Consider the following 12,070-nt stretch of genomic DNA (forward strand, 5'->3'; position numbering starts at 1 on the left):
TTCTGTAAAGATGTGTTGGGTTATCCTTGAAATAAAGCCTGATGCTTCTTTCTTGGTGCATGCACAGTGTTAAATTAATCCTGACCCACTGCCAGTCTGCCTGTGGTGGGTACAGCTCTGAAGTCGGACCACTGGTGACAGCTGGACCTCCAAGGTTGGGCATGGCCATGCAGAAAGGCTCCTGTACCTCAGTGGAGGGGATATGGCTGAGAGCATCAGTATTGCAGCGCGGGTCTGTGGTGGTGGACACCTCCAGCTGCTCCAGTCCCATCACTCCATCATACTGGAAGAGGGGCAGAGTGGAGTAATGAGGTCGCTTGCCAGGGAGAGGTTACATTGTCAGGACTCTGGTTTGCAACAGGAACAGCTGAAGGGGATGTGGTCACGGCTGTGAAGTGATTAGTGGTGCTGGGAAATGAATAGCTCGCGTGTCCCATGTCACCGGGGCGTGGAGGCATGCGATGAAGTTACCAGGCACCAGATTTAAAGCCAGTGCAAGGAAATGCTTTTCCTGCTCAGCACACGCTGAAGCTGGGGAGCTAGTGAGCACTGCAGGATGCTGGAGACACCAGGTGTGTGGACAGATACAAATACGGCCACCAAGGGCTGTCAAACGAAGCGCTGATGGCAGAGCCTGTGCCACAAGCAGGCTCGGGGATGGTGCTGTGGGAGTCTTGCTCTCTCTCCTTGCTCTGCTTCAGCATCTCCTGCCAGCTGCTGTCGGCTCTGGGTAACAACCTTGTGCTCCTGCAGACTGAGCGACCGCAGCAGCCGTGTCTTCTGTCTTCCCTGCTTTCACAGTGAGTGCAATAAAACCATGAATCTCCTACAACGGAGGAGCCAGCACTGCAGGAATTCGACGGAGGAGAATAGCTGACCTCCTGCTTGGGTCAGCCTCGCCTGTTGTAGTGTTAGAGCTGCGCACTGGGCAGGCGGAGGCAAGGCGAAGGGAACCATGTTCAGCCTGAATGGTGCCAGAAGTGAGGGGTATGTCCAAGAGCTGTTCCACGAGGAAGCCCAGCAGGTATGTTGGAGAGCTGTTTCCCTTTGTAGCCCAAGTTTCCATCTCTGTGGTCTCTGCACTGCTTCCTGGTCACCCCTGTGGCAGGCAACCAGGACAAGTAAGAGAACTCGGTGCTGCATAAACCCAAGGTATATTATTTAGAAAAGGAAAGAGGGGTCTTGGTTTCCAGAGGGGAGGAGGAAGCAGTCACAATAGGAAACCTGCAGTTTCTGGAGAGTTTCAGGTCTAGGTTCCAGCAGCTCTGAAACTCACTGGTGCCCCAAGTACCAGAGTCCCATGACTCTATAAAAGGTAGTGCCCTGATCAGAGGTAACTTTGTGGGACAGGAAGACCATCTTAACCTGCTCTGTCAGTCCCAGTTGGTCCAGCCTGGTTTGTCATCTCATCCAAAAGTTCTCCAGTGCACTGCTTGTCTTGGTGGCATGCTTGGCAGGGACAGAAGGAGGAGCACAATGTATAGCTGCAGGCTCTATAAAGGACCCCTTGAATGGTGGTTTTGATTCGTGTAACATCATTGATGGGGTTAACTTGCTGAGGCTGAGCAGGATTCTCTTGCTGCATATCCTACAAGAATATAAACAGTGAGTTACAGGGAAACCTCCATTCCAGGGCCCAGGGATCCCAATAGCTCTACTGCCCCTTCATCTTAGAGACAACTTGCAGCAAAATGGTGTCTTAGCAGCTGTTGGTGGCTGTCCCACTGTTGGTGGCTGTCCCACTGTTGGTGGCTGGCTGTTGCACTGCTTCTACAGCCTGCCCACGAAACATGAGAGGTAAAAACAAAGGCTTTGCTTTCCTTTAGGTATCTCAAACCCAGACCAAGCCCTGGTGGAAGATCCAGCTGTTTGTGTGGGAGCCGGTGCTTTTTGGAACATGGGATGGTGTCTTCACTTCCTGCATGATCAACATTTTCGGGGTGGTTCTTTTCCTGAGGACAGGATGGCTCGTGGTGAGTTGGTTGAACGTGTGAATAGGCGTTTTCCTCCTCACCTCTTCACCTTGTGTGTCAATATCAGATCACCCAGGTGATTTGGGTTCTGCACTGCTCACTGCAGGCAGTGAGCTGATTGCATCCTCTGGTGTTTTGTAGCTTTTCAAAAAGTTCCCTTCAAAGGGAAAGCTGAAGTAATTTCCTATTTTAGCTTTAGGAAATAAAAAGGAAACCGCAACAGCCAATGTGACAGTGACCAGAGATGCTCTTGCTCTGTTGAGACAAAATAACAGCTTTTCAGTGCCAGTTAGAGCTACTTGTCCATCTTCTGAAGATGATGGAAGCAGGTCTCTTTCAAACGTGTCAGTATTGGAGCCCACAGTGTCTTGAATGGCAATCCTTGGCCAGGTGAAATTGTCACCACTATCAAAAGGACTTCCACTTGTGAATCTAGAGCCATATCTCACCAAGGGTCAGAGCCCCAAGTGCATCTCTGTTCCCCTCCTGATGGGGAGCATTGTGTTGTCCCTTAAAATTTCCCCTTAGAACAAGGAAGGCTCCTCCAGGGATGGTTGGAGTTTGAACTCTGCCCAAAGCTCATGTCACGGGCATGAGTTGAGTCACAAGCACGGTGAGCATCTTCCAAAAGCAGCAGGAAGACTTTTGCAGTCTGTGTTGAAAATGGCTTCTCTGGGGGCTTTGCAGGGAGCAGCAGTTGTTGTGGTGGAAAAGTCAGGATGATTTTCCTAGCTCCCTTTTCCTCCTGATCTTATTTCCTCTGTGTCTCTTTGGACAGCAAGTTACTGCTGGGGTGAATAAAAATAAAGCCAGTACATGGAAAACCCAAACAGCTGGAAACTAGCACTGAAGGAAAGGGACGTGGGGTTGGGATTGGCAGAGAGCTCCCCTGGCAGAGGACAGGCATAGGATGAGCTGTTCACAGAGTCAGGCCTTTACTATAAATTCCAGAGCTGGGGCCTGTAGCATTTTGCAGTTCCAGGGGTCCCCAGTCTCTCCAAGGCTGCACTAACCCCTTCGGGCACGCATGCATAAGCAGGCATCCCTGTTTAATGGGGCTTTCTCTTCCCACTTTCTCTGCTTGCTGTTGTTGCTGGGAGTCCAGCCTTCCTCCCTGTCTTTGTGTTAACCCCTTCTTCTGTGGGAGCCATTGGATTGCCCATTAACCAGCTGCTGCTGTCGCCTGGTGCCACCAGCAGATTGTGGAAAAGCCCAGGGCCACCTGTCTATTAGCTGAATTGTCCATTTTTTTTAAATTCTCTTTATTTTTTAAACTGAAGCATGTCAGATTTATTAACTCTTTTAACCAGAGGGTGAGCTGTTGAAGAAAAAAAAAAAAAAAGAACAATTGTCCTTTTAAAAAGGAGAATTGGGTCACAGTGGGCTGCAGTGCTGACCCAGCCAGCAGCTGCGCTCATAGCAAACCTTGGCTCTCTTCCCCACTGACCAGATAAAGCCCCTGTCAAAGGCAGCAGGATCCTGAACCAAAATAGGATTTTATGATGATAGCAACATCCTGGATGTGTTTCTGTTGCTTCACAATAAAAAAAAAAGAAAGAGGAAAAGGAAAAAAAAATATATAATCTGGGATCTCTGAAAAAGTTGTTGGGGCCTGGAACAGGCTGCCCAGGGAGGGGGGTGAGTCACCATCCCTGGATGTGTTTAAAAAAAGGGTAGATGAGGTACATAGGGATATGGTTTAGCATAGGATGGGATTGGTTGGACTTGATGATCTTCAAAGGTCTTTTCCAACCTTTTGACTCTGTGATTCTGTGTGATCTCAACCAACCCCAGAGCTGAGAAGCAGCCTTTTGGTGCCGGTGAGCAACAAGCCCCATCCCCAATTCCAGCATTGCAGGAGCAGGTTGGAAAGGAGGGATGCAGACACGTAACATGAGTAAAGGCAGGGGAAGGGAAGCCAGGTGTCAACGAAGCGCTGGAGAAGATGTCTGGTGGTGCATACAGTTGGAATCGGGATGCGCTGGGCTGAGCCATTTGTCAGCAGGGGAAGGTGGGCTGGAGCACGAGGGAAAACTTATGCCCCTGGAAAATAAATCACAGCCGTATGTGAGGGGGGTGGAAGGTCTCTAGCCCAAGGGAGATGCTTGCATGCTTTGGGAGGTACTGAGCACCTTCTGAAAATCCAAACTAAATGGCAAAGCCAGGCCCCAAAAATAGAGGTGACACTGGCCCTTACAGCTGCCACCAGCGAAAGGCAGCTGGGTTTGTTCAGAGGCTTCTGCTCTTCACCCCACAGTGAGACCACGGCTGGTGCAGCAGCTCCTCCCAGGGACCCCCTGTCCACCCCGAGCAGGAGAAGAGGCTTTTAATCCTCCACAAAAACCTTCCCTGAGTGCTGGGAGAGCGAGAGCAGATACGGCTCAGTGTGTGCTGAGCTGGTGTGTGAGCGTGTTATTTATCTTCCACGCTGTGCTGCCTTTGGGGTTTTCTTCTCCAGTGTCTCATTGTTTGGGAGGATCAGAGCTTTTAAAGGTAAATGTTCTGAAAAATTAAAATCCGAGCTTGATGCTCTTAATAAAGCAACTGTCACAAATCCCAGAGGTTTAATCCTGAAGCTACTTTTTGCTATGGAAGTGGGCTTTGGTTTTTCTAAAGCACGTCATTCTGAAATGTGCACGTGGGTGGTGATCCCCTGCCCACGGTGGCTGGACAGTTGTTTGACCTTGTTCTTCTTCAATCAGGGGACAAAATGAGTGATTCTTGTAGCAGCCTGGTGAGGGAGCAGAACCTGCTCATGCAAAGGTCTGTCTGGCCCCAGGATGAGGCAGGTCTTCTTCAAAGGAACTGATAGGAACTGTAAATTTGGCAGTCAGCTAATTATTTAAGGAGGAGTGTATGTGTGGGTTTTTTTCTTCTTTTGATCTATAATAATGCCAGATTCATTGTTCACTAGTGACTAGAACCAGATAAGTACTTTTTCTATCTTTGGGGTGAGTTGATCTTTATTTGATTTTATTTGGGGTTTTTTTTTCATTCCAGGGAAACACTGGCATTGTAATGGGCATGTTTCTGGTGTCCTTTGTCATCCTGGTTGCTCTGGTGACTGTCTTATCTGGAATTGGGGTGTGTGAGAAGTGCAGCATCGGAAGCGGAGGAGTCTACTCCATGATTTCTACTGTCCTTGGAGGTCAAGTAGGGGGGACCGTTGGCCTCCTTTACATTTTTGGCCAGGTAATTAAAAAAGAAAAAGTTATTTGAAGAAAATTTAGAAACTGCAATGCAAATATTGATTGTGTGCTTTCCTGCCACAGGAGGTAATGCTCCCAGTAAAATCTGAGTAACGCTCCAGTACGCTGGACAGCTTGGGAGAGCACCACATGGAGCATTCAGCCCTGCTCTGCTCCCCAAGAGCAAGCTTGTGCATGGCATCATGCTGTCATGAGTGGAGGCACTGGCTGCCTGAACAAGTGAACCATGCAGTACATGTCTTCCTGTCCCAAATTACCCCATTTCCAGGACATGTCCTTGCTGTTGATAGACTGAAAGCAGGGGGGAGGCCATGGTGGCCACCTAAAGCAGACCAAGTGGCTGCTGGCCAAGAGGTTGGCCTTGGTGTTCTCCCTGTGCCCTTAGGGACTGGGCAAGCCTTGGCTGCTTCTCCCCAGGAGCCAGCAGAAGTGGAGCTGGTATGGAAGGAGAGCTGGGCAGCAGTAAGTGCCACAGCTAATTGACTTCTTGAGATCCAAAATTCACAGTTCTGTGTTTTCTGAGAGGCCCCAAGGAGCTGTTGTGGTAAAGCACTGAAACATACAAGTAGTAAACATAAAGACTGGAAAGTAATCTCTTAAACCTGCAGTAACTTAACCCCCTCCCCCCCATAAAGATGTTATGAACAGGATAAAACGTGGCGAGCAGAGAAGGGGGGTTACTGAGGTTTGTTTTTAACTGTCTGGCTTGCAGCAGTCTCCAAAACCCCTGAAAAACCTCCAAACCAAAAATAATCCCCTCTCCTCCTTTCACTCCAGATTAAAAGCAAGTGTCCATAAAATACAAACTGAACGCAGCTACAAGCCAAGATATGGAAATGGGCCACACATGAGAATCTTTCCTGTCATAGTTTCCACTCTCGCTCGGCGAGCGGACCCTGGCTGGGAAAGCAATCAGGTTGCAGCCTGTCCTGAGGGTCATAAAAGCTGGGCTGAGGCAGCCCCGGCCCCTGCCTAGGAATCTTGTGTGCATGGGGGGGCTGCAGGGTGGGAGCTGGCAGCTTGTTTAGGAACACTTTGCCTGCTCCTGAAAGCTGATGCCTTTCCCTTCTCTTTGGCTGTGCTTTTGGCCAGCTTGCTTTGCCCCGCTGGCTGCAGGCTGCTCCCCCGCTACGAGGTGCTCATGGAGAACTGTAACCTCTCTGGCCAGAAATGGGGGTCTTCCCCAGTCCCTGCTCTCAGTGGTGCAAGTGGGGGGATGACTGGCTGCCTGCTGATGATGCTTTGGGAGATGAGAGATGGGTTGCTGCTTCATCCAGCCAAGGTGGGCTGAGATCTGGCTGGGCTTTGCTGTCCCCCTGAGCAAAGGGTTGATCAGATTGCCCTAAGTGATCCAGCACGTGTCTGCCAGGTCCTACTGAGACTAGTGGGCATTAGGTCACCACAGCTCTAACTGTGAGGGGTTTGGGGCTCGTCTGTAGCCACCTTTCCTGGGGTGGCTCACAGCAAGCCCTCTCTGTGCAAGCAGGGGTTTTCCAGGGTCCAACCCTAAAATTGCAAAAGCAGAGATACCGGCAGCACTTGCCTGGGTGTTGAAAAGCAATTATCTTCCTCACCCAGCAAAGTGTGCAGAAGTCATGGAGGACTGATTTCTGCAAATTTTAGCCTAGAACTCAGTTCTGATTTCAAGATGGGTAGTTCCTGAGAAGCCAGCCCGTGCTGCAGTGCCCCCAGGGTGCTGGCTTTTGCTGCGTGTGGAGCAGCGGGGCACTGGGCACCTGGCTCCTCTGTTCTGCTGCTGATGCTTGTGGTTCATCAGAGGAAAGGCTTGCAGTGCTGAGATTGTCAGAGGCTCTCTGTGCTCTGCTCCCTTCAGAGTGTCCTTCCTGCATGTTTCTGTCCTTGGCCTGAAAGGAAAGTTAGTTATGACAAGTCCTTCAAAAGCTGCTGATGGTCAGGTACAGGGGGCTGGGGGTAGGTGATACTGCTTTCTGTCTCCAGGGTTTTTCTTCATGTGGGAGGCAGGAACTGCACCTCATTTGCATGTGTTTATTTGAGTTAGGTTCTCTTTGGGGGTTTTGACTCCAGGTCTCAAGTGCAGTTTTTGTAGGAGCTGCAAGCAGAGCTGTGCCAGTGTGGGATGTCATCCTCTGCTAGCTCAGGAGGGACCTGTTTTTTGGAGAGAGGAATTGTGTAGGATGCGTGTGGTCCACTGAGTGGTGGTGTAGAGGATGCTAAGCGCAAGTAAACAAGGATACAACCACTTGTTTGGGGACTACCTCAGAGAGTCTGAGACTTCTCTGGTGGAGACATTCATGGTGGGGCTACCAGCAAGGAGAGAGACTTTCAGGGTGTACTTCACCCCATCTGTGCTAGATGACTGTCTAAGGTGAAAGTGAATCCTTCTCCATGATCTCCAAGCTGTAGGTCTTTGGCTCTGGACAGGTGAATCCCATGCACCTTGCTTGCCAAAAAGAGTGCATGGACCCACTACTCCAGGGAATGGGTCAGGCCATCCCAAACACCCTCAGCAAAGCAGTGCTGGGTCAGCCCAAGAGGGACTTGCAGCAAAGGAGGAGTCTGCTCTGACTCCTGCTGGCTTGGGTGGGAATTTTCTCCCTTCCAGCTGTGTGGGAGCTGTACTGGACATCCCTTGTCCATGGATGGGGATAGTGGGGTTGCAGGACCTGAGGTGCCAGCGTGTGGCTGTGTGCTGTGACAAGGTTTGCCAGGGATGCCACATGTGTAAAAGGGTTGTGGCTGAAGTGTCAGCTAGTGGGAACCTCTGGAGGGAAATGTCCTGGTATTTAGGATTGCTGCCCCACGGTGCAATTTGGGGTCTGAACCAGTGCTGCAGATGTCCTATCCTGCAGACTCTCAGCCACCGAGGGCAGAGCACGTGTCCTGCCCTGCAGCAAGACAAACAAGCAGCTTTCCCAGGAGCTCAGGGGGCACGGCTTGCACAATGTGCTCTCCTCAAAAGCGCAGGCTCCGTTCCAGCAACGAGATGGGGAGCCGGTGAAACATCAGACTTTGCATCCAAGCTAAACACAGAATTAAAAATAGCCCCTGAGAGGCAACGAAGGGGGAAGCAAATGGCTGTTCTTCAGGCAGGTATTGAACCAGGACCCTTTCCTTCAGAGAAAGAGAAGAAGGGAAGAAACATAGATGTTAACTCAACCTTTTCTCCTTTGGAGAAGCCAGCATGGTTTCTCCTGGAGTATTAATGACAGGCAAATTTTAAAGCCAGTGGAAAGTTGCTGGGCTGCTGGCCCTAGCACCCTGCCATCTCTGTTTACCTGAGCAGTAGGTCTGCTGCCCTGGCAGAGTGCTGACTTACAGCAATAAGGTTCAGTCATTGTAGGCCAGGGCAAAGATTGTCTTGTGACAGCAAACATCTGCCTGGCACAGGGGCTTTGGATGGGAATCCCTTGTTTTCCCATGGGGTGTTCATGGAGCTCTGTCCTTCAGTGTGTTGCAGGTGCCATGTACATCACTGGCTTTGCAGAGTCCATCGCAGATGTCCTGAGCCTCAGCAACATCTGGGCAGTGCGGGGGATCTCCCTGGCTGTCCTGTTGGGCCTGCTGGGGATCAACCTGGCTGGGGTGAAGTGGATCATCAGGCTCCAGCTCCTGCTGCTCTTCCTACTGGCCGTCTCGACACTGGATTTTGTCATCGGGTCCTTTACGCACCTTGATCCAGGTAAAACTGGGGGTTCATCACAAATCCCCTGGGGTTTTCTCCTTCGGTGTCTTTCTGAAGTTGCACATCTGGGCAGATGTAGAGTTCAGTGCTCCCAGACACAGCCCCTGTACTGATGTTTTAGGGGCAACCTGTAATTTTGCAAGGAATAAGTATTTCTAGAGCGTGGCTGAAGAAGCCTTATTAATTCAGGTGTTTAACCTCAGGAATTGACCTCTCAACGTGTGTGGCTGTCGTACTGCATTCAGAGCTTTTCCAACAGCAGAGAGCAGCTGTGTTTGCAGTCACTCTTAGTAGCCTTCTGCTGTCTAACTCAGTGTTAAGCATTATGCCCATGAAAACAGAGGATTGTGACATTGTGTTAGGGAGATCTTCTCCCCAAAGACTCCTCAGGTCACTTAGGCTGTGGTGAGCTGTGCCGGTACTGCTGGCCCCAGGCTGTGCACCACTGGATTTGCTGCTCTTGGCCACCATTCTGGGGAGCTGAGGAGGGAGCTGGGTGGGCTGGGGCAAGTGACTGGTGTGGTTTCAAGGGGCTGTGGGTTTAAGTCTCCCCAGTTAGCCTTCCCCAGCCTTCTCTGGCTTGGGCAAAGTGGAGGTTTGGGGCTCCCACCTGCAGCCCTACTTGCACCCCAAACCCATGCCCCATTTCTCTATCCTCACCCCCGAGAGGTGTTTGCAGGGAAACACATCTCAAGACACAGGGAGCTGCTGTGGAAAGGGTCCATGAGTGCTGCAGCAGCCACTCCAGCAATAACGAAGTGTAATTAGCTGAGTAAACAGAAGGTGTCACTTTTTTCTTGCCTTGCTCTGTGTCCAGCAGCACCTTGGGGGGTTATAAGCGACCTGCTGAGGTCAGTTTAAAGGAAAGAGCTTCAGTTTTATTCAGTTAGGATCCAGCTGCTGAGTGGGGTGGTGAGAGGTGAGTCATGTAGGTGTTCATAGTGCCGATGGTGCAGCTGTCTTCTCATGCTGCTGTATTATTTTGTGCTGCCAGTACAGTGCACAGGGGTGGTGGGGTGGGGGCAGAAGCTGCTGCACCAGCAGCTAATCCTCTCTCCAAGAGAGCCTTGTGGAAGAGTATTTGCATTTTATATATTTAGCATAGAAGAAATGCTATAAGTAAAAGCCAGTAAAAGTCTCAGCAGATGCTTGCAAATGAGAATGAACCAAGGACAGTTGTGCTCAATGTGACATGTTTTGTGGAGAAGGCAACTGACCTGCTCCAAACAGCTGCATTTCATAGGAAGTTGTTTTCTAAAGGAAATGGTGTGTGTGTGTGGGGGGGTGTTGCATTTTGGTTGTGCTCGGGGGAGACCTTTGATGCAGACCTACAGACCTTTCTAACAGTAGAGAGAAGACAAATATTTGGTGTGAGACCTGATGGTAGGAGGAGAGAATTGGAGAAATACAAACGTCAGCAGGAAATATTCCCAAATTGAGGTCAATGTAGTCGTCTTTGATTTCCTCCACTGCTGAGCACTGTCATTTTCTTCTGACAGAAAATCGAGCGAGGAAGGGAAGCGAGGGGGTTGAGCATTGCAGATGCTGCACTTTAGCTGGGGCAGGCTGAAGAGAAGAGAGTTTCTAGTGCATGTGAGAGCATCAGGCTGATGGTGGCCAGATCCAAGTCCCAGGCACCAGTAACCCCACAGCAGTGTCACCCAGGCAGTGGGTCCTGAAGCCACGAGGCTGGCTGGGGAGAGCTGTGGGCTTTATCTGCTCTTGCAGACTTCTCTGATATGAGGGGACTGGCTCAGCTAGACTGAACGGTTGGTTCCTCCCAAGCCTTGCATTTCCCCAGAAGGCCTCTGAGTGGTGTGTCAGCACCAATGGTGAGCGCTGGGCTCCAAGGAGCCTCCTCACGCTTTCTTGCACGCTTTCTGCACGGCATGGATGGATTCTTGCCTCTTGAGTGCGGTTGCACCCGACAGCAAAGCATCCCTCAGGCCAGAGGACTGCGGGTGGGACATGCAGGTGTCAGTGAAGCTCCACCCTCCAGAGGCAGCTGATGGCAATGGTGGGGTGTGGTGCATATGAGCCCAGCACCTGAGGAAGCTTTTGAGAGCCTTTTGGGGTGGATGGTCAGCTGATCAGCTCTCCACAGCCTTCATGTGCGTGCAGTTTTGGGTTTGGCTCTGGCTGCAGAGGTGACTGAGATGCAAAGGGCAGAGTGTGTAATTTTTGAGGAGGGACCTGTGAGCCAGAAATATTTCAGCTGACATCTTGTCTGGATTGCTTCTTTGTTTTGTGAAGGGTTTATGAGGTTTCAGTTCACAGCCTCAGGTCCCAATCTTTGAACCTGTAAAATGGGCCTCGTGCAGTCATCCTGCCTTCCCTGCTCCTGCCATGGCAGCCCTGTCCCTCACTGAACATTTCCAAGTGCTGTGCACATACCAAAGGACTGTGTGTCTGCCAAGCAGCAGTTACTTGGATTTAAATAATCTCCAGGAATGCCTGTCCATCTTGAAGGTCTTGAACGGCTGCCTTTGTGTGGTTGCGCTGGGTGGAGTCCCCTGCTCTTCTCCCCATTCCCTCAGCTCACACCCAGGCACACATTGCATCGGATATTGTCCAAGCACTCACTCCCTTCCTGTGGTTTGCCTTTATTTTTAGTCTGAGGACGGAGTGTGTTTACACAAAAGGGGGCTTCTCAGCAGGGCTTCCCGCTGCTTTTTCTCCCTTTTTTTTTCCCCCTTCTCTCTGTTGCCGTGGCTTGTTCCTGCTCCAAGAGCCATCTGGGCTCCCGTGGCCTGGTGCTGGGGCTGGATGTGCCGAGCAGTTCCAGTGGACAGGGGAGCTTTGGGTCACTGGGCCAGGTGCTGCTGGCCCTGCTGAGACCTCTGGCAGGCCTGCCTGCTTGCCTGCTCCCGCCAGGCTGCCTGTCCCTCTCCCTGGCCCCGAGGGCTTTTGCTCCTTCTGCAGGGCGGGGTGGGCCTGGCTGACTTCTTGGAGCTAATCCTGAATTCTTCCCTTGGCTCTGGCTGGCGCTTTCCCTGGGGACAGGTCACAGTCCCAGGCTGGGATCTTGGCCAGGAGTGGGTAGTGAAGAGAGGGGCTCCCAGGGCTTTACAAAAACCAGCCTCATCAAGCTGCCTCTGGCTGCTCACCTTAAATTCAGTCCCACTTCCAGAAACGGAGACCCCCCTGTTCCTTCATTGGGATGGAAAACATCCATATTCTCTTTCTCCCTAGGCACAGCTTACTGTTGTTACCAGACCTCATGC

The 12,070-nt window shown here is 51.1% G+C and overlaps 1 protein-coding gene across 1 annotated transcript in view; it reads left to right on the forward strand.

The window, feature by feature from the left end:
- Positions 1–955: 955 nt before the first annotated feature.
- The window catches only part of SLC12A8 (solute carrier family 12 member 8), a gene marked incomplete at both ends in the record, with an annotated part of 48,585 nt that continues 37,470 nt past the window's right edge, over positions 956–12,070 (forward strand). Inside the window, 4 exons of the mRNA XM_084265618.1 lie at positions 956–1,024; positions 1,827–1,973; positions 4,974–5,165; positions 8,612–8,843. Coding sequence (XP_084121744.1) covers positions 956–1,024; positions 1,827–1,973; positions 4,974–5,165; positions 8,612–8,843 — 640 coding nt within the window. The remainder of the gene's footprint in view (positions 1,025–1,826; positions 1,974–4,973; positions 5,166–8,611; positions 8,844–12,070) is intronic.

Source organism: Gallinula chloropus (genome assembly GCF_964237585.1).
Source record: "Gallinula chloropus genome assembly, chromosome: 5".
Classification (NCBI taxonomy): Eukaryota; Metazoa; Chordata; class Aves; order Gruiformes; family Rallidae; genus Gallinula; species Gallinula chloropus.